Below are 27,528 nucleotides of genomic sequence, written 5' to 3' on the forward strand. Positions count from 1 at the left end.
TATCTATAATTAACTTTAATATCCAACAGGTTGTAGGCAAACAGCATGGGACAAGTTTAGGGTCAGATTGCACTTCAGTCATATGTTAAACAAGCTCAGATTCATTCACCTCTCAGCTTCAACTTTTTTTATATAGCACATCTAGAACAACAATAGTTAACCAGGGTGCTTTACAGCTTTGGGTAGCAATAAACCAATGACAATAAAGATAAGAGAAAACACTAGAATAAGATAATATAAAATACAATAAAACAGGGATGCTCTGAGATGTCTCAACGCGAACTAAAAGCAAGAGAAAACGGTTTGAGTTTTGAGAAGGACTTGAAATGACTGAACACATCTGATGTTCTGATGTAGGCTTTTCCATTGGACCGAGCCTACAGCCAAAAAGGTCCCATCCCCCCCATTTCTTTAGCCTGGGAACATTGAGTCATCTGATTACAGGACCTTAGTGGGGTCTTGTAGCTGGGGTGTGGATAATTAAAAGCTCAGATAAATAAGGAGGGGCGAGCCCATTCAAAGCCTTATAAACAATCTTAAATCTTAATCTTAATCTTAAGCCATACAATCTTAAAATTCATTCTAAAAAGGGGCAAGAAGCCAGCGAAGAGGGGATAAAACTGGAGTAACGTGCTCTCACTTTTGTCCCTGCAAGAAGCCAAGCAGTCGCATGTTGTACATATACAAAATTCATATGGTTACTGTAGTTCGACGTTAGCCAACTGCCGAGTTGATAAAAACTTGTTTGAGGACACAGCTAATCAGTTGATCAAATTTAAAACCACTGTTAAAAATGAAACCAAAATGCTTTGTAAAATGTCAAAATCAAGTCCGAAGTTTCAAAGTTTCAAATAAAAGTTCTTGTACCGTAAGTGTTTTGGCCTCACAGGATGCTTCTTGTATTCATGCCAAATATGTTCACATCTGTTAGATTAGATGGAATTTTCAACCAACTCTACCCTCAACAGGTGACTTGTTAAGACTATACAAACTAACATGTGGGTAAAACGGGTTGTTTTAAGGATAATTCACATTATGATGGACAAATTTCGTTCTTGTACATTTAATCTAACCTGGGCTGCTTTTATGGCTCAGTTAACGAGTGCCAAATGCTTTGTGGGCGAAAACCAAGTCAAAAGTCTCAAGTCGGATGAGATGATTAAAAAGTTTAGACCAGAAATTTGTAAAAAACATTTCTTTTGTTTGTTTGAATCAATGGTAATGAGAAATGGGACCCGAGCAGTCTGGAAACAGTGCTGGCTAAAAAGTTTTCAAACCCAACGGCAGAGCGTCAGGTGAGAAGAGGTCAAGGGAAGAAGTCTGTCCTGTTTTTGCTCTTCTAACTTTCATCAGGTGTCATCCCGAGGCGTGTGAGGGGGAACAGTCACAGGAAATGATCCGAGCTGTGGTGTGTGCCAGCGTTCAGAGTCAACACAATCTTCGCTCACCACCTGGACCACTCACCAGATGTGCCTCTCTGCAACTTTGCTAACTTCCCAAAATTAAATCCAAGTTAAAGGATTATCATTATATGGCACTGAAAGAAACCCAGGGCTTGTTGCGTAGGCACAAGTGGAAAGAGAAATAATGGGTCTACTGAGAGATTGAAAACAAGAAAAAGTAGCTGCAGTTAAAAGTTTAGAAACTCATAAGAAGCTGATTGGGAAAATTAGATTGGCCAAATGTAAAAAAAAGATGATGCTTTAGATTTTTGTGAATCTATCTTCTAAACTTTCTGATCACATCTTGTAGATTAGGGCCAGATTTGGTTAAAACTTGACTAGTAATTTGATATCTGGCCTATAAAAGGTGAAACTACGGCTGAGCTGAGATGAGGGAGCCTGACTCGACACCATCAATCAAGGCCAAAAGCGAACAATAGAAAGTTTCCACTTTGTGGTCAAAAATATATTGGCATTCAGGGAAGAGGTTGTCTTTGGTTCGTTTCCAGATGGCTCTCATTCCCAAACAGGATTTATAGGGCTCTGTTCAGGCTTAAGATGGTTTTAAAGAATGTGGCAGGTGGCTTAATTCCCCAAATTGCACCAAAGTTGAACACAATGTTATGTTTTATCATTTAAGTAAAAGATTCAATCCAAACCTTAAAAAAGAAACACAAATTGAGAAAAAAAGGTAATGAAAATCATGTGTTAGTTATCTTTGCTGCTGATGCTACACTGCATTTTTGCCCACTAAGCCCTGCTGAGGTGTCCTGCTGTGTTCTGTCGAGAGTTGTATGAAAAGGCTTTATGTGTGTGTGTGACAATAGTCTGGTCATAAACACAAATGATTTAGTACAAGGCAGGATGCCGCAGTTACAAAAGACTGCAGATGTTGTGTGCTTGTGTGTGTACGTTTGTAATTGAGGACGTGTTGATAGATTAATTAAAGCAATAATTAATTTGGATGTGGTGAATAAAGATGAATGAAGGTCAGCATATTATTCAGCTCCTGCAGTGGATTATTGAACCTCACACACAGAGGAAAACAAATATAGTAACACAACTGAACAGACACACAGACAAACACTCACTCACTCACTCACACACACACACAGGCACACTCCATTTATTATTGAGACTGCAGTTAATGTATAATTTAAAAAGAGAACAGGTATCACAGGCTCAAAGAGAGAAAAAAGGATTTAAATGATTCAAATGCACACAAACAAAAATACGCATGATCACACACACACACACACACACACACACACACACACACACACACACACACACACACACACACTTTACAAGCTTTACTGTGGGTTAAATGGTCATGATTGAAGGCTCTTTCATAAAACCTTCCTTTAATCAACAGGTCAACATTGGAGAGCAAAAAACCAGAAGAAAACAGTAGAAGGGAGAATGCCAAAAATGGCAGCGTGATTTTCTTTCAGTTTGCATAAAATTTCTGAAAATACTAAAAGGAAAGAAAAATAGAAAAAGGAAAATGGGAAAAGTGTAGCAAAGCACAAACCCTGCCACCCTCTCCTTCAGTGCTTCCATCATTTCTAATAAAAGGTATTGCCAGCCATTAAGGTTTAAATGACCATCTTCATTGGAACATTTGTATATACCAGTACCAAGAACCACCAGAACCAGTAAAGGCTTAATCTGTATGGCCACTGTTGTGGATTTGTGTCTCAATAGACAGGCGATTAGACTATCCGAGAACGTGATGCAGCAGTTTTTTACCATAAGTCTTCATATCTAACATTCACACTGTGATGGACCATCGGAGACCTACTTGTGGTTGTGGTACTCTGGCACACACACCAGAGCAGCCAGGGACTGAACCACCAAACCTCTGATTAGTAGAGGGCCTACTCTACATGCTGAGCTACAGCCACACTACATACTACCAGAATGTACTCAACTTGGGAATAACGTCATTCCTGAGATCCAGTATCCAACTTCCGATTTCCAATATCCAATTTCTGCAACATGGCTATTTTGAGTTTCCTACTTTTTGTTATGATATTGGGTTAGATTCTGTTTATTTTGGTATCCTGTGTTTTGGTTTCTGTTTGTATTTTGAGCCCCATCTGTTCTGTGCTTACCGCAGTCCCACATCGCTGTGTTCCCTCTGTTGTCTTGTCCACAATGTCATAGTTGCCTGCTCATGAGTCTGTGTCTGTAAAGTTCAGTGTACTTCCTGTTTTACTTTAGCAGTCTTCGGTCTGTGTGCGTAATGTTATGTTTGCTCCCCCCTGTCTCGTCTGTGTAATCAGTGTCAGCTGTTTCCCCTTGGTCCTGTTCACCTCTTGTATTTAGTGTCTGTGTCTTCCCCTGCTCGTTGTCATGTCGTCCATCATACTATGCTGTGTGTTCTGCCTGTTTGTGCTTCGTTTACATTTCCAGTTTAGCTAGTTTTCTGTTCTTTTGCCATCCAGCAATAAAAGCTGAGTTTTGAGTTACTTTTGCCTCCTGGAGTCTGCATATAGGCTCCTACTTTCCTGCCTGCCGGACACAGTTCATGACAAAAACAAAGTAACATGAAGAAGAGAAGTAACCGTCCCCAAAATAAGTGCTGACAGGTGAAAGTTACAACTTCCTATCTTACATACCTCTGTCACTTCCCTCCCTCAATCCTTGCCTGCTTCTCCTGAAAATAACTCCTTCCATTCCCACTTTCGTAATTACTTTTGGTCTCCCTCATCATCCTGCCTCGATTGCTATCATTTATCAAAATGTCACACAATCTTTACCCCATTTGTCTTTTTTCCCCTCTGCTCTCTCCTTTTCCTCCTGTTTCCCCAACTCATCTTTTTCTTACTTTAAAACAAAAACATTTTCTTTCTTCATTTCTTTTCTTCCAAACTTCAAGCCCCAAAAGAAAAACAAGAAAGAGAAGATAAATATATGTTTTGACCGCCCTGCTGTAATGTGACTCACTCGCTCTTCTGCTGACTATTTCTGTGCCGGTTCCCTCTGTTCCACCTCTCTCAGGTTTTGTTTCGTCTCTCGCTGTTCACGTCTTCCCTCCACCTTCCGTGTCAGCTCATAACCACCGCTCTGTCTATCACAGCATCCCTCCTTCATCATCACCCTCTGCTCTCTCTCCTACAGGCTCTCCACTTCCTTTTGCGACCCATCAAAACAAACCGTGTAAACACTGAATATCACAAAGTCATTTAGCTGTATTTCTGTCAGCTCAGCTGTTGGGAAGTAAAAGCACTTCCAAAATGTCTGAAACAAATACGCAGAGAAATGTGAATGTAGATCAGCTTCTTCATTTTCAGTTTAGGTTTAGCAACTGCTGCTCACATTTGACACTTTATAAGTTAAAACATAAAAACAAAAAAATGGTACATTATCTGTCTATATCTATTTTGCTCTATATCTAACGTTCAAGAGAGTGTTAGAGATCTAAGCATCTTGAATAAAAGTTAAAAAAAAGGTTTGTAATAAAACTATTTTTTATTATTTAAGTGTAAAACTAATTTTAGATGTGAAACAGTGTTTCTTTCATTCAACATCTACTCATCAAACAAAAAGGGATCTCCAATGTAGAGGTCTGAGCATTCCTCCTTACACTATACCACATACACTACGTTCTTGAGAAGTTTTTAACTTAAGGTCACTCTTTTGAGGATGCCAATGTTCACATTTTGGTAAGAGAGGACAGATGGTTTGAAAGAGGAGTGAAAGAAGCCATCTATGTCCACTGTGAGCGACCATCTTTGATCAGAGGTGGTGATTTATGACACCAACTGTTGGCCATCTATAATCCAGTTCTGAGATCCCTTTCCAGACGCCTTAATGCCCACTCACATCCTGGACCATCTGACCTAAGGAAATAACATGATAGGGTGGTGCCAGGTTTCACAATGAGCTCACTTGGAACCCTGGCTGATTGTGACCCACACCCGTTTTCAAACCTTGACTCGTGTGATTAGGTAGAGGATCAATAGGGAGTCCATCATCCCTCGGGGAAACTTCCAGAAGGCTTAAAATCTGGGACTCGCCACCATTTGTTCATCTTCAAGGAACTTAAAGAAGTCCAGACGACAAGTCCTGAGTAGTTTACCATCTCTATCTCGTTATGGAAAATGCTTGCGTTCCCAGTAGTGTGACGTCAAACCATAAAGTAGAATTTGTGCTTGAATGACACACAGAAGTGGCTTGTGTTTTTCTAGGGTTTTAATGCATGGTTGGAATGACAGATCAAAAGATCCTTGGCTACATCTTTGTTTTGTTTTTCTTTATTTTGAGATCCAGGGATGCCAGATCTAACAATGTCTAGTCCAGAGGCTTTAACACACAATACATATGCATTTGAAAGGATTTCGATATCACTTTCAACTAAAACATGGACAGTACCTGGAATTTGTTTTCGCCACACATTGTTTTTGTTGCTTTTTTTGTCTCATTTTGTGAATGAGGACACGAAGAGATTTGATGTGACAGAGAAGGATGCTAGAGGCAGGGTGAGATGGAGGCAGGCGATGCAATGTGGCAACCTCTAAAGAGGAAAGTCGTACGAAGTATTAGTGACTGCTGAATAAAGTAAATTCAAAAGAAATTTGAAGACTTTTGTTCTTGTGAAATTCTTTTTGGCTGTGATATTGCTGCATACAGTTGCTGCTGCTTCTGCAAGCCACTCTGCAACCCATCTCCATTCATGCCATTCCATACTCGTGTGATCTCTGTTATGTCTCTTCTGTTCTGTGAGAGATCAGGGTGGTGTTCTGCCCTGTGTTCAGTAATTGTTTTGAACACTGACCTATGAATCATTCAAGCATGAGACCTAAACTCCAGGGATGAAGCAGTGTTGTGTCTAAATATAACAGACAACAGATTTTAAATGGTGTGATACTTTATTACTAGCAGCCTGTCACAAAAACACACCATTTGTTCAAACTGGTTTAGCTGAACCCATTCAAAAAGACAAAGACAACAAAATCTGACAGGATTGCCATCAACACAATTCCCCAAAAGCCAGAAATGTGGCATATTTGAGCATTGTGTGGATAAACTAGAGGAGAAAAGATACACTGTCTACAGCAGATGAAAAATATCTCGGTGTTTTCGTGCTGCACATAACTGTCATTAGCAATGAAACTATTTTAAATTGTATCTTTAGGCACTTTGTTACCAGCAGCCCGGCACACAAACAGACAATTTGTTACTTTCTCTTTTGTTGAATGTACGGTTAATGGTAAAGATAACACTGTTTGACAGGCATTAAATTGTATTTTTGTACCAACAAAGTGATGCATGTTTACACAATTCATTAATTTGCTGCACCTATTTCCCATTTACCAAAGAAAATGTATTAAAATCAGGGGTAACTCATGACTTTTGCACAGTACTTTAGTGCTGTAATGCTAATACGTTTTATCAGGTGCAAATAATCTCAAAAAGCTAAAAGAAATTAAAACTGAAACAACAGGTCTCAGGGGTCTCGACACAGTTGAACTTTCAGTTATTCAAATATTAATTCATTGGGTAAGTATTCTTTTTTTGAATGAAATGTCAACTTGACTTCCTTAGTTCGAATCACTGTTGAGAACTGTGTGTGCCGTCAACTGAAGCGTCAAACTATTTACTAATGACTCCCACAAAAATTATTACCCCTCCACAAAAACAGTTCTCAACAACGAACCGTCAGTCTGATGATAACGACTATATTTTCTAAAAAACTTTCCATCTGCATTTAGCCACACTGCGTCTTTACTGCCCAGCTATTTATGCTCAAACACAATGCTCAAAGTTACTGCAGCGTTGCAGATGTTTTCGTCGGCTGCATCTTGTTTTGTACTTCTCTACACTAATGATAGCTCCATCACCATCCCGCTCTCCTCCCGTTCTCTCTCTCTTATTTCTCTGCAGCAGCATAAGAAGAAAGTGAATAATTTGGGCTGTTTTGGAAAGCCCCCGAGCTTTCCCTCTCTCCCTCACTGTGTCAGCATGTTGGATGAATTAAAGCACGCACGCACAGAAAGATGCCAAGAACCACGGTGAAGAAAAACTGATGTAAGGTGCATCATTCACAGCAGCCACTTCACTTCTTCCTCTGGCTCCATCCCATCTTGCCATCATCTCCATCAATCTTTTCTTTTCTTCTCTTTTGTTTTTGTTCTTCCTGTAATTGATCTTTCCTCTCCAGGTTATGCCTTTCTGCCATTCCTCTGCTCTTGTAACTGCAAACTATACAAGCAATTATCAAAGCTTTGTAACATATAAATGAACAAATAAGTGAAGTTCATCTGATGAACAAACCAAAGAGCTATCAATTACAGGTATAATTATTCGACACCAGCAGCAGCAGCAGGAATTTGTCTCAATTTAAACTACTGCGACAGGTTTTGATTTATCATAATTCTTAGATTATTCTCATTATTCATTCTCAATCACAGCTGATTCAATTTTTCTACTTATTAAATTAGCACAAACGCTCAACAGCAATGTTCACTACCTCTAAACAAATGACATAAAAGTTCACAAAAACAAAGTTTAGTTCATCCAGTCAAAGTTGAACACGGCTGAAAATATATCCCCATAAAATCACTGGTCGTGTGTGGCAAAGGGGAGGGAGGGTTAACCAAGATGGGTTTGTGGTCAAACTTCGCCTCAGGGTGACCCTCACTCCTGACCTAAGCAATGTAAGGTCTCTCCCTCCTTATGGGGACGACGCTACCGTTAAAATGTCTGGGGTTTGGTGTTTCCAGCGTGATATTAGAGGACATCCAGTATTACTTGAAGCAATTTTTACAGTATTTTTTAATGTGGTAAGTAAACAATTTGCATTTCAATAGAGAAGAAAAGGCCTCTTCAATGTAGCTAAACAGCTATTTATTCTCAGGGATATGGTCTTAATATTCATACTTCACCAATAAGTCAACAATTAATAGTTGCTATATATTAACAATAATGTTACAAAGACAATACTGAGCGTGAGCCAAGACTGGGACCTTCTCAGATTACGATCAAAAAACAATGGGATAAAAATCAGGTTAGTATCTGACAGGAAGTGGAAGGTACTACACCATCAGAGCCTGCAGTATGTATGTGTTTGTGTGTAGACTTAAAAGGAGGGCAGTGGTTTAACCAGGGAGGTCCAATCAATACAAGCACGTTTCTTTATGTGCGTCTCTATACGTGGTTGTGTGTAAACATGCGTCTGTTGGTCTTGTCCCTACTGCCAGCGATCCATGTACACAGACTTCCCCTTTAAATGGCAGCCTTAATTATTAAAGGTGTTTGAAGTGGATGCTTTTAAAGGTTTAGTACGTATAATCTCAGCATGAATAATACAGTGTGGCGTAAACACAGAGATGTGCTCAAATTTTCACCGACTTTCACCATATATTTTTTTTGTTATAAAAACAGACAAAAAGAAAGTCTGCATAAACCTGGATGAGACTACTGGATTAAAAACAATGACAACTGAAATCATTAACTTAAGTATAAACAAACTAATATTTACCCAGTCATTACACAACACACAATTGAAATATCTGCTCTCCCCATTACATTAAATATATGTCCAGCAAAACCTGGTTAGTGACAGTTTATGAACTCACTGTAATGTAAACAGGGAGTCTCTTATAAGTGAATAACGCTGCGTATTTCTCATGGAGTTGTATCGTGAAAATGTGTTGTGAATCAGTGGCTCTCACCCACCATCAAGGGAGATCGTAGCCACCATCATAGTGTGAGTAAGGTCAGGTTAGCCAAGCAGCTTCTAGGCATTCAGGCACAAACTGTACAAAGATCTGAAAGAGGAGGCCTGAAGAGTAAAGCCAGCATAGAAGTGGATTCCAGCTATTAACCCTTAGCTATTGCTGATATAGACTCTTTTTGGACCAGGGGTCTATGTGAAGATGGCAAAAGGTAGAATAAACACTTTCCTGCTGAGTTTATGGTCATAAACACTCATTTTGGGTCGTACCTGATAAAACACTGTAAACTATTTATTGCACTTTTTGGTCATTCTAAGCACCAGCCTTTGAATGTTCTCAATAATCCTCCTTCCTAAAGACACCTGATTGACAAGTCATTGGCCAATTAGCATGTGACTTCACAGTCAGAGCCACCTCTCGATGTCACATTCAAAACACTAATCTGGAGACTTCAAAGTGGGAATTCAGAAATCAGTGGGTGATGTCATGGTAGTTATATCCTTGTATATTATGGCATCAGTCAATTTGTAAGCTAAGATTAGTTAACCCGCTGAGTTAAAAGTAGCTGGCAGGTAATAGTGACTTTTTTCTGGCTAATGTTACCTAATGAGCCACATTTGTCTAATGAATCACACTAGTTTATTTGGCTTACTTAATTTTTTGTTATCACACTACACTGTATTCAAAACGAGACACTCAAATATGGGTGATATATTATTTTAAATACATTGCATTGGCCCTATCTTTGGAGTTAGGCCTAACAAATGGGATCAATACATTTGTTCTGTCCTAACAAATGGGCCAGAACATCTGTGCTTTTCTAACAAGTATTAATGGTTAGTTCTCACTGACTTGATCATTTTTTATCCGTCTTCTTTTTGAGTCTTCACCTTTTACAAGCCTATTCTTGTGATTTTTTGTGATTTTATGATTTCTTTATTTTGAGCTGGGGGATAAAATAAAAACCTAATTTCCAAACTGCACACCTATTGCTGTTTGTTCTTTCACTGCTGGCTCCCTCAATAACAAAACAATCGTACACGGAGCTTGGCAACAATGACAGCACTATCATCTGTTAATAAAACGAATTTGCTGTTGTGGTCGATTTTATATTTTCCTTATTTTATTATTGGACATGTGGTAGTACTCAAAGCTCCTTCTGCAAGTAAACTGTTTTCTCTCTTTAAATCCCAGCGACTGGGATTACCACTACTATAGCCGGTACCACACATGCACTGCAGACTGGAACTTTTGTAGACATTACTCGATGGAGGTGCATGTGACAAAGCACATGTCTGATGCAGTCTAAGCAAATATTAGCCGTTATTGAGTTCCTGTGTCCCCAGTACAAAGTCCGCTTGATGTCCGATTGAGCAGATTTGCACACATTTGAGAACACCAGTAACAGTAATAGATGAATTTAAACTCCTTATGTGTTCTGCCTCCCACACAGCCTCTTGATCTGCATTTCCTAAATATCGGAGGGAGGGGGTGGGGCGCACACCCCCAGAATCCCACCTGTAATCTACGCCTATGCCCATCTGCCTTTCTAGTTTGTTAAACTTTTAATCCTACTTTTTTTCCCTCTCTTTGCACCTCTACATTCATTCCATCTCCTCACACCCTCTTTACTCGACCCTCCTCTGTTTTGCCTCTCTTCTTCCAGCCGTTCACACTTTTTTTTTCCCTCATTTATCAGCAGCTACCCACCATGCTTTGCAAAGGTGTTGGGAAGGGTATCCACCACTTTCCTACACCTCTCTGCCAGCCAGCTGGACACAGTTCATTAAGTCCAATGTGTCAAACAGCCAATCTGAGAATTTATTTGGCGTTTAAATGCCCTCAGCATGAGGTAGCCTGTGGCAAGCCTGTGTGTGTGTCTGTGCATGCGTGTGTGCACAATTTACCCATTAAGTTGGAACCAGTGAGTTGAAACCCAGAGTTACATTGCTGTTACGCAACTCCTCACACTTCAAAACTTAATGCACTCCTGTCTCCCCCACCCACCCCCATCTCCTTGTCTCCTTCTGTTCGCTTTATCAGAAGAAAGGTTGGAAGTTCGATCAATAACCACGACCACGTCTACAGGGAGAAGACAGGACAGAAGTCAAAGGAGGAAAAGGCATGATGCGCAGAGGACAAGGAATGGAGAGGTGTGGAAAGAGGCGATGAGTACAGGAGCTGAGAGATAAGCAACAGAGAAGCAAAGATGATAAGGAAATGAGAGAAAAATGATAGATAACAAGAAAAGAGGGGAAAGTGGAGAAAAATTCAAGGGTAGGACCGAAACAAGACAAAAAAGAAAAAGGAGAAAAAGTAAAGAAAGGAGGAGAAGCAGGAGAAGCAGGAGAGACAAGAACAATAAACCGGAAAGGAGATAAAAGGAGGCAAAGAAGAAGGGGTGAAAATGAAAGCGGAAAACAAACAGAAGAGAAGAGAGAATATGGAAAAGAAATAAGGAGTAAACCACTAAAAAGAGAGGTGATGAGAGAGGTGGGAGAAGTGGAAAATGGAAGAAAATGGTGCAGAAACAAAGATGAGAAGAAAGAGAAAGGGGAAAAACAAAGGGAAAAGGGAGAAGGAAACAAGATGGGGAAACGATAAGTAAATAAGAGAGAAGTCAAAAGGAAGGGGAAAATGTGAAGGAAGAGGGGGAGAAAATGAGAGAAGAAACAAAGAAATGGAGACAGAGCAGAGGGAACGACAGAGGTGATAAAGTAAAGACAAAATAGCAAAAAAATGAACATAAAGAAAGCAAAAAAGAAGAAGAGGAGATATGTGCAAGGCACAAAAAAATGGAGGGAAAGAAGAGGGCAGGCGGAGGAGGAGTGATGAAGAGATTGGGGGAGTGCAAGGAATGGAGGGCAAGTTGAATTTAGAGATGCAAGGTTAAAAAAGGCAAAACGGAGAGAGACGCAAAGAATGAGGAGTGTGTGTGTGTGTGAGAGAGAGAGAGAGAGAGTATTGATCCCAGAGAAACATGGGGAGTATATTGGAGATGTAATTTGCATTGATCTCGCTGGAGAATGCTGACGAGGGTGTGCTCGTGCTCTCACGCTCTGGGACAAACGTGCACACACTTGCCGTGCACCTCAACCCCGTTACACAGACAGGCTGTCGTGGTCGCTAGACTGCTGTCAGGTGTTAAAAGCCCCTCCCACCAAACAACACTGCAGCTGATTGTTATTTCAGAGCGTGCATCGTGAAGTTCGGTTTAGACTCAACAGGTTAATGAGAGGTTTGCTTTATGCACAGTGGAGCGGTGGATTCGACGCCGCCTCTGCGATGTTCTACACGAGCTGTTTGTGATTAGGCCGTGTTTGTGCTTCCATTGTCTTTGTGGTGCAGACACGTTTATGCGATTGGAGATGTGACCCTTCTAACCGAACCGGCAAGCACATTACCCAATCGGGAGAGCCGATGAATGCCCGCAGTTACATGGGCATGTAATGACTCTTCCCTTTCATTTACACAGAGGCGTCAAAGTAACTGCCTAAACACATCACCATGATGGCTGGTGAATGGACAGACCTGCTTCTAGAAAGACTTTATTTTAGCTGCCTGAGAAGAGCAGACTGTTAGCTGTGCTATTTGCACATCAACATAATCCAACATCACCCTCACTTTGTGCTGAGAATTTAAGCAGGAGGCGGGTTAAAGAGCATCGAGTGTCCTGGCGTTCACGTTCGTTCACCTCTGTCAGTAAGTCCTAGAACAGACCAGGGCTGCAGTGCATGTCTGAAAGCGGCTATATATTAACAGCACTGGAGCAATGTCTATGGTAGCTGCCATCTTCATACTGCTGCTGAATAAGAGATGACCACTGTGCAGTCACTGTGTGCAAAACACAACCACACAGTCTTTAAAATCCTTGTACTGAAGCTTCCTTATTTAAACACTTTGTCATGTTTTGACAAATGTGAATGACTTTTTGGCTGTTTTTGGATTACACACTGAGTGACCTCTGAAATACTTCTAGCCTGCATTAAGGTGGCCCTAATTTGCTACCTCCAAATATCTCATAACTATACTAAAGTAGATTTGCATGATTCACAACCAATTTGAAATGTGAGGAAGACCATAAACTTTGGACTTTTAACTATTTTCTAGCTTTGCTAGGTTCATACCACACCAAAATAACTGAGTAATAGAAAAACAACAAAATGACAGAAAAGTTCTGTTTTTACACTTTTATCAGTAAGAAACTAAAATGGTTGTGAATAAATAAAATCTTCTGTTTCATTATTGTAAGACAGTTTGTGCACTGAGCCGCCAGGACCTTTTCTTTTCTTTCTTAAAACATAAGTCCAAAGAGTGGTGCTGACAGATTTCCAACATTTACCACAGCAGCATTTCTTCATTGTGTAGAAAAACCGAGACATGCACTTCACTTTCTCATATTACCATTTCTCAGGGATTAAATGTGAAGTCAAACTTCTCTACCCTGACATAAAGGTGAATTTCACTTTTCACACCTTGAGGCGACAGTTGTAATTTGGAGCTTCATGAATTAAATTGAACAGACTTGGTCCAACCCACTTAAGATCAGAGCTGGCTATTAAGGGTGCAACGATACTCATATCGATATTGAACCGTTCGATACAGTGCTTTCGGTTCGGTACGCATATGTATCGAGCAATACAAAATTTATTTTATCAACTTTCCTTCTGCTGTCTGTGTTGAGCACTCAGTGGATCTGTGCTCGACAGTGCAGCCTAGGCGGAGTAGTCAAACACAGATTCACTGAGCGCAGCGCAAGCTAGCGAGACAGAAGTTAAGCTCTCGTTGCAACATGGCAAATTGAACCTCCCCCACCCTCATTCAGATCTGGCGTTTGGAACTATTTTGGTTTTCATGTGACGTATGACCCTGAAGGTAAGCACGTCATGGACAAAAGTAAAACAGTATGTTGGATGTGCCACGCAATGTTCAATTACATTGGTGGGAAGTAGTGCGTTAGCGCAGTTAGCTCGTTAACGTGTTGGCTGTCCAGCCCCACGCACGGAGCGATCCGCGGTAGCTTGTTAACGGAGATTTGCCGTGTTGTGGCGTTAACGTCATTTCAATGAGATTAACGCTGACAGCACTAGTGGGAACACAACGAATATGACTGCACATTTACTCCGACATCATCCTAGTGCAAAGACAAAAAGCAGACAAAAACAACAAGCACGCATGCTACAAACTTTACCCGAGTCATTTAGACAGCCGTTAGCACATGATTCTTTTTATGGGGACCTGATATGTTTAATATGCTGCTGAGAATATAGCCCAGAAGAAGCGCATAGTATAGCTTTTATTTTGGAAAGAGCCATTTCTCTGTAATAAACTCTCTTTTCCAAAGATGAGTGATTTCTCGATCAGATAGATTTATTTATTTTATTTTGTTGTTTCAGCAACATTAAATTTAAAAACTGTACTTTTGAGTTAAAATATATATTTATAATTTTAATAAATGACAAATTAAAAAAGCCTGAACATTTTTTTGTATCGAAAAAATATCGAACCGTGACACCAAAGTATCGAACCGAACCGTGGATTTTGTGTATCGTTGCACCCCTACTGGCTATATGTGGCCAACACTGTAAAAGGAGTCTGACATCCCTGCATTAAGCCCTTTAAGGTGATATTGCTCCTTGCAAATAAGAAGTATTGAACAGCAGGGTTGTGATATGTATTTTTAGTGACATCATAGAGATCCAAGAGTAGAAAAAAAAGACTGTCCAAAGTGGAGTGTTGAGAGTCATCTACAACCTGAACTTTTGGCTCACAGCAATTATCTGTACATATGTTGAGCAGGTTTAGTAAGAGTATCCACCACTGTAAAGGTTTAAATTTGCCAGTAAATAACAGATTATGTCCACATTAAAGTGTTTTTTTTTTATGTCATTTTCTGAACCAAATGTCACACATTTGGTTCCACCTCCATTGTGAACCACGGCACTGTGGCTTAATTTCACAGCCTTACTACAAAAAATGAAGAAAAAAAATACAGATGTACATGTGATTCACATTTATTTTTCCAATTAAAATGAATTTTTCCAACATCAAATGCAGCTTCATTCTTAATAAGCTTTCTTAAAACACATTCCTACAGACCTAATTTGTGATTGATGTCATGACCACTTTATTATTTCTACAGTCATTTTGCAATTTTCTGTCTTTTTTCTCATTATTGCACTGATTTCTCAACTTTACCTTCATTTGATCTCCTTTCTCTGCCTTACTGGGCGTCCCATATGTTCTCCTACTTCATCTATCAAACAATTTCATAAATACTGTTTTAAAAACTGCTGTATAAACAATATGATTACTTAATGAATACAAACATGAGTATGAGCTTGCAGATGTGTGTGAGTCTTTGCAAACACAGTATAATACAGGGACAATAAAACGGTGTGCAGGGCTATGTTTTGTATCACAAACACGCACACAGAGTCACAGCATTATATAATTTGCTCTAAAAGCCTGGTGTTGGTGGAACAGTGTGGCAGCACTTAGTGTGCGACACCGCAACCTCTGTCATGCAGAACGTACACACCGACACATGCATAAGCAACATAAACACACACACACACCATAGATGGTGAATACAGGAAGAAGGCCTGGAGATAAGAGGAGGTTAGCCACAGAGAGAAACACACTAAGAGAAAGAGATGAAAAGAATAAAACGCAATGAGAGAGCGAGCAACTGAGGGAGGTCTGGAGCAAACCGATGTGGCAAGAATAAAAGTGATGAAAGGAAAGATGCAAGAGATGAAAGTAAAGGAAGATGAAGATTGTAAGATCAGTTAAGACAGAAAGAAAGAGGATGTCACCTCCTTTACTCTTGCTGTCAGAGAGAGGGGAGGAGAGCGAGAAGGCGGGAACGAGGTTGCAGTATGTGGCAAGCTTATGTAAGTGTACTGACGGCGTTCATCACCCGTCTCCTGAGAGTGCCACAGATGCATGTGTGCACGAAAGAAGAGAGAGGAAAAAACCAAACCCACACCCGTGCGCTCGCGTGCACTCAAATAAACACCTGCGCGGTCTCGCTCGCCAGCGCACCCACAGGCAAGTGCACACATGCACAAAGGGCGCCTGGAGAGGCTAATGTGGCATCTGTTTGTTTGTCAACATCTGTTGTTGTCATGGTGTCCAGGGGCCACTGTTCCTGTCTGCAGCCTTTCTAACCACATGTCCCTGCCGTCTTTCATAACGTGCTCAAAGCTAGGGGCAAATTTAAATTGATAAACTTTCCAAGATTCTTAAGAAAAAAAGCAGTAAAAAACTTTTGTGTTATAAAGCCGGAAATGACCCAAATTCAGACATTAGGTGGGTTTTCCCTGAAGGACTTCCTTCATAGCTGTTCTGACGGAGAAAGCAGTATCTGCTCTGGGTTTCGTACTTCTAAGCGCACCAGCATTGATACACTTACATTCAGAGGTGATGATAACAAGAAGCACCATTTTTAAATAACTCAGCCGCTTACAGCAGGAGCCAGATGAAGAACAGCATGACAAAAGTGAAAGTCACCAATGGATAAATGAGGCGCTGCCAGAGATTTTATATCAGAAAAAGATGGAGAACGAGGGAGATGGAGAGAGAGTAGAAGGTGGAAGACGAATAAAGAGAGCGGGAGTAGTGGGAGATGAAACAAGGGAGTGAATTAGATAAATTAGGCAGTGTAAACAGGTGTTGCTTGTGACTCAGTCTGCTGTAATGCATGTTTGTCATGGCTGCCACACACAGATAGAAAGAAGGGCTTAGAGGTAACCTGGTGAGTTCTCGTCTGCAAAGGCCCGCATGTAAAAACATCATGACTTAGCTTAACTTTTGAAGGCTTCCATCACATTGTCTGAAGGAATCCATCAGCGCCATGAAAAAATGTCCAATTATGAAAAAACAGCTGTTAGCACAGTTAATAACACTGACTATGATTTAAATCATATTCATCCAGTTTTTCAAGTGGCATCATCCAGGATTCTATGGTTGCCCCACTTATTTTTACTGCTTACAGGTTAGGTGAAATGATTGAAAACATCCATCCTCTTCCACTTATCCAATTTAGGGTTGCAGAGGGACAAGTTCACTGTACTTAAATGGTCTCCATAGTCACCAGATCGTCATCCATTAGAGCACCATTGGGATGTGGAGGGATAGCAGAGTCATATCAGCCAACAAATCTGTAACTGTGATGCTTTTGGGTGAATATGGACCAAAATCTCTGAGGAGTGTTTCCAGCAACTTGTTGAATTTCTGCCATGAAGAATTAAGGCAGTTCTGAAGGCAAAAAGTAGGTCAAACCTGCCACTAGCAAAGTAACTAATAAAATGACTGGTGAGTATACTTATGAAGTATTATGGAAACAATCAACACCGACACTAACTATGTATTTACTAATATAGAAACCGTACTCTTTCTTCCCATTTCATTTAGTCTTGCCTTAAGTCCTCATTTTATTAACCAATCACGACATTCTGCCCTGGCACTTTCTTAACATGTCTCAGACAAAAATCAAAAACACATTTTTGTTAATATTGTTTTCTCTTTTTCCTAAATTCTGTTAACTTCCTCACTCCATTTTTCTCTTTCCTTCGCTTCCAATTTTCCTCCCGCCTTCTTCTGTCTCTCACTTTACACCAAATTTGAGAACAGCCTGATCTTTGCTAACAACTGTCTCTTCTCACTTGCGTGCCGTCCTCCTCCTCCGTCCATCTTCCACTCTCTTTCTTCTTCTATCTTTTTTCTGTCAGATCACTCACTTTTATTGGTACTAACACTTATGTGTGACAATACTGACGGGATTCCCATTTGTCAGAGCATCTGTAGTCTGCAGACTTTCAGAGTTTTTCATACACACATTCTTGTTGTGTCAACATACACAAACACAAAAACACACTTGCTTGGATTTCGGTGAGTTGAAGAAAGAAAAAAAAAAAAGAGTGCCTATGACTACACAACAAGAGGAACTCCAAGAATTTTAGTATAATATAAACAGTAAAAGGGAAACATTTTGTATGTTGTTTAAATTTCTTACAGCTGATCTGTAGCTAGCAGATCACGTGAAAATTTAAGTTCTTATCAGTCCTAAATCTGCCCTATAACAGACTCAATACACTGTCCTAATTAAAAAAGGTCTAAAAGCCAAATCCCTATGCTCGGTGATGGCCGGCAAACTGTCCAGGCTGTACCCTGTCTCCCACCCTAAGACAGCTCGGTCAGTTTCCAGCTCTACTTTGCTCCAAATCAAATATTAGACATGCCAGGATTCTTAGTGAAGCCAAAACCTGCTAACGCTTGCTTTTAATGGACACAGACTGCTAAAACATTGCCATTCACACCAGTTACTATGTTGTGCCCCCAAGGGCTTCAGATGACCACTCGTGTTCAGCTTGTTGCTGCTACTGTGACTTGTGCTAAAAGCTTTAACATCCCAGTACACCAGACATGTTTTCATACATTAGCTAAGAAACTAAAAGCGTTTCAAGGGTATATATGTACAGAGTAGTTGAGCACTAATGATGTAATTCCCTATATTTAAGACTGTCCACTTGTGATCTGATCAACTATAATGTATGTTAAAACCAAATGTCAACGCAATAAATGGACTCAAATCCATCAAAGTTTCAGCCTTACTGTAGAGAAACTTGGAAGCAGTCTACTTTTCCACCAATACAACAGCAGCAGCTGCAGGAATGGAAACAAACTGTTGTAGTGTCTGACTCCAAACATTTCCAATTCAAAGTCCCTCCAGAGATGGAAGTCTTTCTATCCTGTTCTTCATTCTCTAACTGAGGACGCACGAGCTGGGTCTTCAGCTGAGCATTCAACTTAGTGCAGACTCCAGGGAGAGAGGATCAACCTGGGGCAGTGTTACTGGATTTTCTTCCTGTACAGCACTTAACACACCAAGAGTAGATAACAGGTGGTTGTTGTTCTCCACCACCAGAGAAACAGAGTGACCCTGATTTTGGCACAGCTGTCACACCACCAGCTGTCAGATACAGAGATTTTAACATGAAACGTGTGATGTAAGGGAACAGTAGTTTGGTGCAATATAGTCATTCTTATTTTAAACAGGTACTGCTTGATTTGAATAATTCAGTCAGTATTATATTACGTGATATCTATGCTATGTTTGTGTTTACCAAAAGACATAAATAATACATAAATAATAAAGATTTAAAATGTAATTTACTGTGGTAAGATCAAAATCAAAAGAGTTGTGTTTAACCCTTACATCCATTCATTATGCAGCATTCATATTAAATATCGTGGTAATTTTGGACTTTCAATTTCTTTGAACCGTTTTTGGATTTTTTCTAATCCGTGCATGGTCAGAAGTATTGGTTAAATGTTTGCTTGCACCTTGAGCCTGATGCTACCACCACGTTGCTTAACAATTAGTGCAGTGGTTTACGATTGAAAGGTTCACCTTTACTTCTCCAAATATACCTCCTCTTGCTGTAGGCAGATAGCTCAATCTTTGGCCGTGTCTCAGAGGCCGCATTTGAAGGCGGATTACTTCACAGTGACGCAATAAAGGCTGTCCCAATTCGAAGGCTGCTCCAAATGCGGCCAAAAAATGAGTTTTTCATTTCCCCGGATTTAAAGAATGGGTCAGGTGTATCCTTCGTGGTCCAACCTATCCCAGAATTCATAGCGCGGCCCAGCCAATTCCAGTTTCCAACAATGGCGACAGCTACTTAGTTTTAATATCACAAAATAAACTTTTAACATATTTTCAGGCGAGAAAGTAGGTGTGTAAACTTCAAATATCTGCTCGGTTCATCAAGATATCACATATTTGCAAAAGTGCTCCGATGTTTTCGGAGACGCGTGTTACCCACCAGCTTGATAGCTAGCCGGGGTTCAAGGCTCACTAGAGCCGGCGAGAACAGCGAACTCCCAGCACATAGTTTTCAGACCCCCGTGGTCTTTCGCTACTCAGGTTAAACATAATATGTAAGTCACTTAGATAACTTAAAAATGTTATTGTTTGGCTTTTTTCAGTGTTTTATTTGTTTGTGAGTAAATTGGTTTGACTTGGATTAAAGTTATAGTTTTCACACAGCTGAATAAACGTCAAACAGAAAACTGATTAAACAGAAGTGTGAGATGTTAGAGAATTTACTCCACTGTCCTGTTATATATTACACAGCAAGGAGCAGACAGCTGAGTTTTTAAACTCCACCGAGACAGCGGTGAGGCGAATCTAGACCGTCCCATTTCACAGCCGCTCACTTCCGGCCTTCTCTGTCTTCAGAGGACCCGGTCCACGTAGGCTGAGTAGGCCGGGTCCTCCGAAGGATGCAGCCCCTGAATTGAGACACAGCCTTTGTCTGAACATAAAACATCTGTGAGAAGGGATTTTGCTTGGCCATGCGGTCAGCTGAAAATTTCAGTCAAGTGTGAAGGTGTCAGTTTTGGGGCTTGTTTCTTGGTCGGTACCCTCGTAGTTCATAGAAATGTAAAACTGGACAGTGTCACTGGTGTTGATTGGCTTGAGTTTTGGTGGTTCCACGATTGTTCCTGAACATCCTAACCTCTCATCTTAGGGCAAAACCTTGGGTTCTCTTCCAGACTTTGGTAAAGTGGTGACACATCAAGATAACTTATGCACAGTTGTCTGAACGTTTGTTTGATAAACTTGGAATCTGTGGTTGTTTAAAAATGGGCTTTAATTTCAGAGTTACAGAAGCTTGACCACAAGTGTATTATTCCCCACTTAAAGGACATGCATATCTTAGCTGGCATCACTTTTGACCCACCCATGAACTGTCTGCCTCAGTCGCAGCTTTTTGAAGACATGCATATTTTCTGCAGCAGCTCCACTTCATCTTTCTTTCCTCAGCAAACCCTTCTCGTCCTGTTCATCTCCTTTTGCTTCTCATCCATTTCAGAATGTCTTATTAAGCACTGACAATTCTCTCTCTTCCTCCTTCCCTCTCAGTTGCTTTACTTCTTACTTCTTTTCACTCACACTCTTCCATTCCTCCCTCTCTCCCCTCAGTCTATATCTGAAGATGTCTTATTTTAAGAGCTGAGAGTCACTCGCGCAGTCTCTAGAATGCCATGGGATGTTTTGAAAAATACGACTTTCTGCTTTCTGTAAGAGTCTCGCTCAAAGGACTACTCTGCCAGCGCTGCATCCAATTATACCTCCCAGCAAGGTGTAGTAGGTGTCAGCCCACTCCAGCACCAGCAAACAGCAGGAAGGCAGACCGTTAGTCAGTTTCCTCTGATCTAATGTGAGTTGCACTGCATGGAAGCATGACAGATTTTTTTTTAAAATTAGTGTATTATTGTCACAAGTGGAAACTGATGAACAGTGAACATGTTTCAATTGTGCAAACTGCCCATAAAGCTAGCTCCCATAATTTATTTACTTAGCTAAATCCCCACTGTGTATCCAAAGCTGTATTAAGTAGCGACATTTCTATTTCTTCTTAATGAGGCTTCCACTGCCTCATCGACAAAGTATAAAAATTAAAATAGTTATGATGCTTTTTTTCTCCACGTTTTTTTTTTTTTCAGTTTAATTTCAATTGGTTTCCTGAGTGAGCTTTTAGGTTTTATTATTTAAACTCTTGAAATTGCTGTCGTTCAGACTAGTACAATTACTATATACCTCGACTATGGCTACAAGACCATTAGATTGTGATTACTACACCAAGCTTTACTTGTACTAAGCGAGTGAAATAATGTTATAAAGCTAGATGCAAATGATTCACATGCTTGTCTGATTTGTTTGATAAGTATTCAGTCCCATTGATCCAACTATGTTTGTTTGCAACAAACAGACTCAGACAGTTCCTGCCAACAGCCATCAAATACATTTATGAGGGGACATAAATGTATTTGATGGCTGTTGGCAGGAACTGTCAGACAAACAGAAAAGTCCTTAGAAATTAAAGCCATGATCACAGCACTTATTGTCTGCGTTTGAAAAGATGTTAAAAACAAACTTAAGACACATTCAGTATTGGCTGATAGAGTCACACCAAAAAGAAAATAGTCACAGAGCTCTATGCAGGGTCGAAGCATAGACTCTGCAGTTTGTCTGAGGTGACTGAATTGATATACTGCGTTTGATTTTCACTGAACAGGGTGCTCTACATCATGGCCTTTGTCTCACTTGTCCACAGGACACTACTCCAGTCATCAACTTTAACGCCCTGACTTTGGGGTAAACTTGCTGGGACGTCCACTCTTAATCCTGTGAAACCCTAACCCTTTTTTTTACATGACTATATACTGATCTATTTTTTAAAAAACAACTAAAAGAACTGGATATGTGTGCATAAAAGGCCAACAGAAGTGAATTAAAATGTTCTTAAACCAATTTGAAAATTGTTTTCACCAGCTGTAAGCAGTAATACAAAGTCATGGTAAATATGAAGTTGATGTTTTAGCTGCACAATGGATTCTCTAAAGCTTTTTTTATGGCTGCATCAACTTATATGATAATTTCTTAGCAGACTTGCATTATGCATTATATCATGAGATAAGAGATGATGAGATAGCCTTTATTTGTCACTTGCAGGTCTTTTGCCCACAACCGAGATGACAGACCTTGCCGACCGTACATACAATACACAAACATCACATTGGGGAGACAGGTCAGGCTAGGTAGCGAGGAAAAAAACATCGAAATGTGTAACACAAAAGGATAATACAGGAATGCACAGGTATCAACACACCATAACACAATAAACACAGACAAGCAACATGGGAAAGTGTTCCAGTGTGTACATCTGATCTGGGACCGCTGCAATCTTTCGACTGCGCCTCCAACTGACCCGATGTCCACATCAGAGGGGAGGTAAGCGTTGGAGGTGGCGTTGGATCCGGGGTAGGGAGAGTGATGGAGGGTGATGCGTCGGTGAGTGCTTATCAGTATCAGTATATGTATGTGTGTGCGTGTATATAGTTCAGCTGAGACAGTGTCCCTCGCCCTGCCAGGCTAAGTCATCTTAGTCTCTTAGAGTCATCTCCTCTAATACACTAATACACAAGGACAACTAAGCAGTTTTCATCTCTTCCCTATGTCCCATTCACATCAGTGTTTTTCCACTATAACTACTCAGGAAAGACACCCTCCATAACTCCAACTACCCTTCACGTTCTCTCTTTACTTCACTTCTTCCCGCCACACCAGAGACATAAAGTGCCCTCTTAAATCTCCATGTCACCACGCCTGCCAAGGCAAAATAGCTCCTGCCTTCTCAGTCTACTCTCTCCATCCTCTTAAATCCTTTGCCCTGGAAAAGGACTTCAAGCCCCCCACTCATTTTTTTAATATCCCCCATTCCCGTTAATCTTTTGCAGCACCAACACACCTTCAAAGGTGAAAAAGTCATTCACTTTTCCTGCTCTCCATTTCTATTTATACCTCCAACTACTACTACAACACTTGAAAAGCCTACACACATTTGTCATCCTAAAGTGGGCACACCAACTTTGTTTTCTGTCTGGGGATTGAACCCCAGTCTTTTTTTTTGGTGTGGTTTTGAGTGGTACCAAGTACCAAAAGCAGCATAAATAAACATATAGTGCTCAAACACTTCCTCAACACCTTTCTTTACAGATTTGAATCACAAGTTTGCCTGTTTTGGCAAGTTTATTTGTAGTGGGTTATCATTAGCATAGTCAGCATAATGACTGATACAAAGGTAGCATTTAAATTTGAAATATGCATATAACAAGTACAAGATCATTAGTAAGCAATCACAAAGTTTTAAAAAAATCTTATTCAGCTAATGTTTAATGTATTATTCAGCATGCTTTATTAGCATGTCACCTGCAGGGTAACATACACCATTGTTAGGCATGTTAGCCTATTAGCATATAGCATGTAAAAATGATTCTGACATGATATCACATAAAACTATTAAACAGTATAATGGTTACCATGTTTAGCAAGAAAACTGTCACTTTATAGTGGATATTGCAAACTACACTAGATGTTCAGATATTCAGCTCTGCTTGCAGGAATGTCTATAACCTTTAACTTTAAGACAGTTGTGAACATTTTGAAGATTACTTTAGGGTATGATTTTTTTCTGTGCTTTCAAATTTTCTCTACATTAAACAACACAAAAAGGTTTAATGTTTAAATAGTAGGGCTTGTGCTAAAAATTAAAGCAGAAAATTCTGATTTGGTGCATACTCCTTAAAGCTTCTCACCTTAACCTGTTTGATCTTCCGTCCCCAGGGAGGGAGAAATGCCAGCCCTCTGTCTGGCACTCAGCATGTCTATAGCCTCTCTTCAGATCTTTACCTTTGTCACCTCTTGCACTCAAGAGAGATAAAGCATTTCATTTTCCTGCTCTTACTTCTCTCCCAGTCCATCTACGTATCTTCCCTGACACCCCTCCCCTCCTCCCTTTGCGCTGTCCTTTCACTTCTGCTTTCATCTGTCTGGCAGTATCCCTCTGTTCCAGAAAGTTAGAAAGTGTAGGAAACAGACATGTGGATGGACGGGAAGAGACACAGACTGCCTTGGGGTTTTCCAAAACTCTGTTTTGTTCTCTAACTCTATCCCATCAAATCTCCATCTCTTTCTCGCTCATGCACTCGTTTGATCCCTCTGGCTCTCCATTTTTTCCCCTCACTTTCTGTCCCATTAAATCTCTCATTCGTTTGCTGGCTTTGTATCTGCTCACTCTTGTTCCAGCTCATTATCTCACTTTCCCTCCCTGTCCCTTTCATCCTCCCTCTTTTATTTAACCCTGCACCTCAACCGCTCACCAGCCTTCACCCTCCTTTCCTCCCTAGATTTTTGCTTCTACCGTCTACATCAACTGGCATCCTCATCTCCTTTGACAAACCCCAGTATAGTGAACTATTAGGTCCATCAATTCCTCAACAATATTACAGGAGGTGTTCTATTTTGTTTGTTTTTTTAAAAACAGAGCAGGAGTCGCAAGTTTGATTCCCACTCGGTATCCAGTAATGGTCCTGGCTAGACCCCCTGCGCCATGCTAAAACTAAGCCCTGGAACAGCGCAGCTACATCTGCAGCTTGTCTGCAGCTTGGACACAAACATTTCACAACATGTTGTTCTGTGTATGTGACAAACAAATTTTTAATTTAATATATTTATATAAAACCTACTGATCTCATTAAATTAATTAGAATGGGCACCATATGCATTGAAATACACTAATAGTTTAACCTAGAAACCTGCAAACTATGAATGTACCATGCTGGCATATCAACAAGATTGGAGAGTTTTCATTTGGCAAAGACCGACATAAATGTAGCATGTTTTGTGCTGGTGTGTGGGTTTATAAAGCATAGTATATGTGGTCAAACCCCGCTGCATGTTAAAGGTGCTACAATCATTGATAATAACTGAATATGACACTAGACCACCAGCATCTTACACCAAAACAAGCTGATTGGACACAGCTCCCAGCCAACAACAACAAAAGGAACCCGTGAACAACCACCAAACCGCTGCAGGTTTGTAAAATGACTACGACACTGCGGTATATGCAGGCAGTTTTTTTCCTCGTCAGCTTCTCTTCTTTGCTTTTAATGGAGACAGATTTTTTTTGCCAGGCCTTCTGACATCTAAGATAGATTAAAGTTATCTTAATCCCTCTCTCCTCTGCTCTGCTTTCTTATTGTCACTTGTCTTACTCCACTCATATACACACACAAAGTGAAATAGAAAGCAGAGCAAAGCTTGCACTGTTTGTAATCACTCCTTTTTGTCTCCCTGTAAAAGCCGAAATAGCCAACAGCTTCCAAGGCAGGAACTCACATACATCAACATGAATGTGTGGCCGGACAGGGTAAACTTTAACCCTGGAGAACCCATGGGGTCAGAGCCGACCCCATTGGTTTTCTAGAGAACCCATGGGGTCAAATTTGACCCCATGGGTTCTCCAGGGTTAAAAGGGAGTTGGACTTCATTTGTGGCTCCGGACACCTTTACTTCATTATTCACAAAGCAAATCTTTGACTGCAGTTAAGTTAGTATTCACCGTGAATATGATGAATTTGAAGATGAACTTTACCGTTGGGTTGTAATGTTATGTTTAACCTAGGACCAAAGTGCTTATTCAGCCAACTGATGGTCACTCTGCTCACAGTGAGTAAAAGTATAGCAAATATGCAAAAGACATGCTACCTTGACCGTGATGGGTCATATATAAAGCATCTTGGACATTCACACAGACTGATTATTATTCTGCGGAAATTTTCAGCAGCACATTCAGACAAACCCAAAACAATCAGGTGAACCAGTTTTATCTATAAGAAACAGAGTGATTTGATGAGGAGTGGTCTGATAGATTCTTTAATATGAGTTCCTATCCAAGCCGAGTCCCTACCTCTTTTTGGTGGTACTTGATGGCGAGTTTGAGCTTGGCCAGATCATGGCACTGTCTAGGGTCTAGTTCCTCACTCTGGTCGTTGTCTCTGTGATTCAGGATGGTCTCAAGTTCTCTAGAACTCCTGGCCTGATCCAGGAGGTCCTTGGCGAAACGCTTGCACTGCTGAGACAGTTCCTCATACTCCTGACGAAACTCATTCTCCACCTGAAATAAGGGTGGAGTAAGATTAATGCTGTAAGATTAATGGGAAACATATGATGGCTCTTTGATTTCCTCAGTTTTAGATTTCCATCAGCTGCTGGAATAGCTTAAAAGCATCACAATCTCTATGTGGACCCCAAAAATGAAAGTATTATTTGACATAAACCATTCTGAAGTCTGCATCATAGAGACTCAGTATTGGAGAAGAAGTGTGTCTGTTCTTGTTACCCGAGAAAAGACTGCAGGGATTATAGTAAGGTATGGTGAGAGTCTTTTTGCTGTTACTTTTGAGACGATAAATACCAGAAAAAATGTGAGGCAGGGGGAGACAGTCACTCTTGACAGCATAAGTGAAAGAAATACTTGAGGCAAATGAGTAAGAGGAAGATGATGCTGAATGCTACTCCTTCCACAGTTAATTTAACATCCCATCAAGTTTTAGGAAGTTGCTTTACATCTGTACCTTGGCTGTTTAGAAACGTAATGGGCTATGTACGAAGAGAAGGAGTTTTGTTAAGTTTCTTCTTTTGGTCAACAAACATGACATCAACATCCATACCTTGCTGAGTTCTTTGAGTTCCCAGCCCAGTCTGAAGGCAGTGAGGATGGGATCTTCACTGGACAATGCAATGAGAGATGGCGAGGCCAAAGCCTTGTAGATGTTGAGTCTAGACCGTGAATGTCGAAGGCTGTCGACCTACAAAGAATCAGGAAAGGGTTTTACCCTTCCTTTAAGATTTACATTAACTACGAGACTTGCAGAAGGCACCGTTAACATCGAGAAACAGTTTCAATCGGTATAACAAAAACTAACACACTGGCTATCTTTCACATGTAACATAACTGTTCCCAGATCGGATGTTCAACATG

The 27,528-nt window shown here is 40.4% G+C and overlaps 2 protein-coding genes and 1 long non-coding RNA gene across 3 annotated transcripts in view; 1 reads left to right on the forward strand and 2 right to left on the reverse strand.

The window, feature by feature from the left end:
* Positions 1–27,528, forward strand: part of LOC146522634 (uncharacterized) — a 518,363-nt gene that overhangs the window by 423,487 nt on the left and 67,348 nt on the right. The gene's annotated exons all lie outside the window — the stretch shown is intronic.
* Positions 1–27,528, reverse strand: part of trpc5a (transient receptor potential cation channel, subfamily C, member 5a) — a 203,067-nt gene that overhangs the window by 70,531 nt on the left and 105,008 nt on the right. The window contains exons 7-8 of the mRNA XM_085153481.1: positions 27,218–27,355; positions 26,455–26,661 (exon numbers count right to left, since the gene is read on the reverse strand). Of these exons, the coding sequence (XP_085009607.1) occupies positions 26,455–26,661; positions 27,218–27,355 (345 nt within the window). The remainder of the gene's footprint in view (positions 1–26,454; positions 26,662–27,217; positions 27,356–27,528) is intronic.
* On the reverse strand, positions 1,473–21,948 carry LOC146522644 (uncharacterized). The gene is made up of 2 exons (XR_014873022.1): positions 9,763–21,948; positions 1,473–9,730 (listed from the first exon to the last, which is right to left on the reverse strand). It is a non-coding gene; the product is annotated as an uncharacterized LOC146522644 (long non-coding RNA).

Source organism: Neolamprologus multifasciatus, chromosome 3, assembly GCF_963576455.1.
Source record: "Neolamprologus multifasciatus chromosome 3, fNeoMul1.2, whole genome shotgun sequence".
In the NCBI taxonomy this organism is placed as follows: domain Eukaryota; kingdom Metazoa; phylum Chordata; class Actinopteri; order Cichliformes; family Cichlidae; genus Neolamprologus; species Neolamprologus multifasciatus.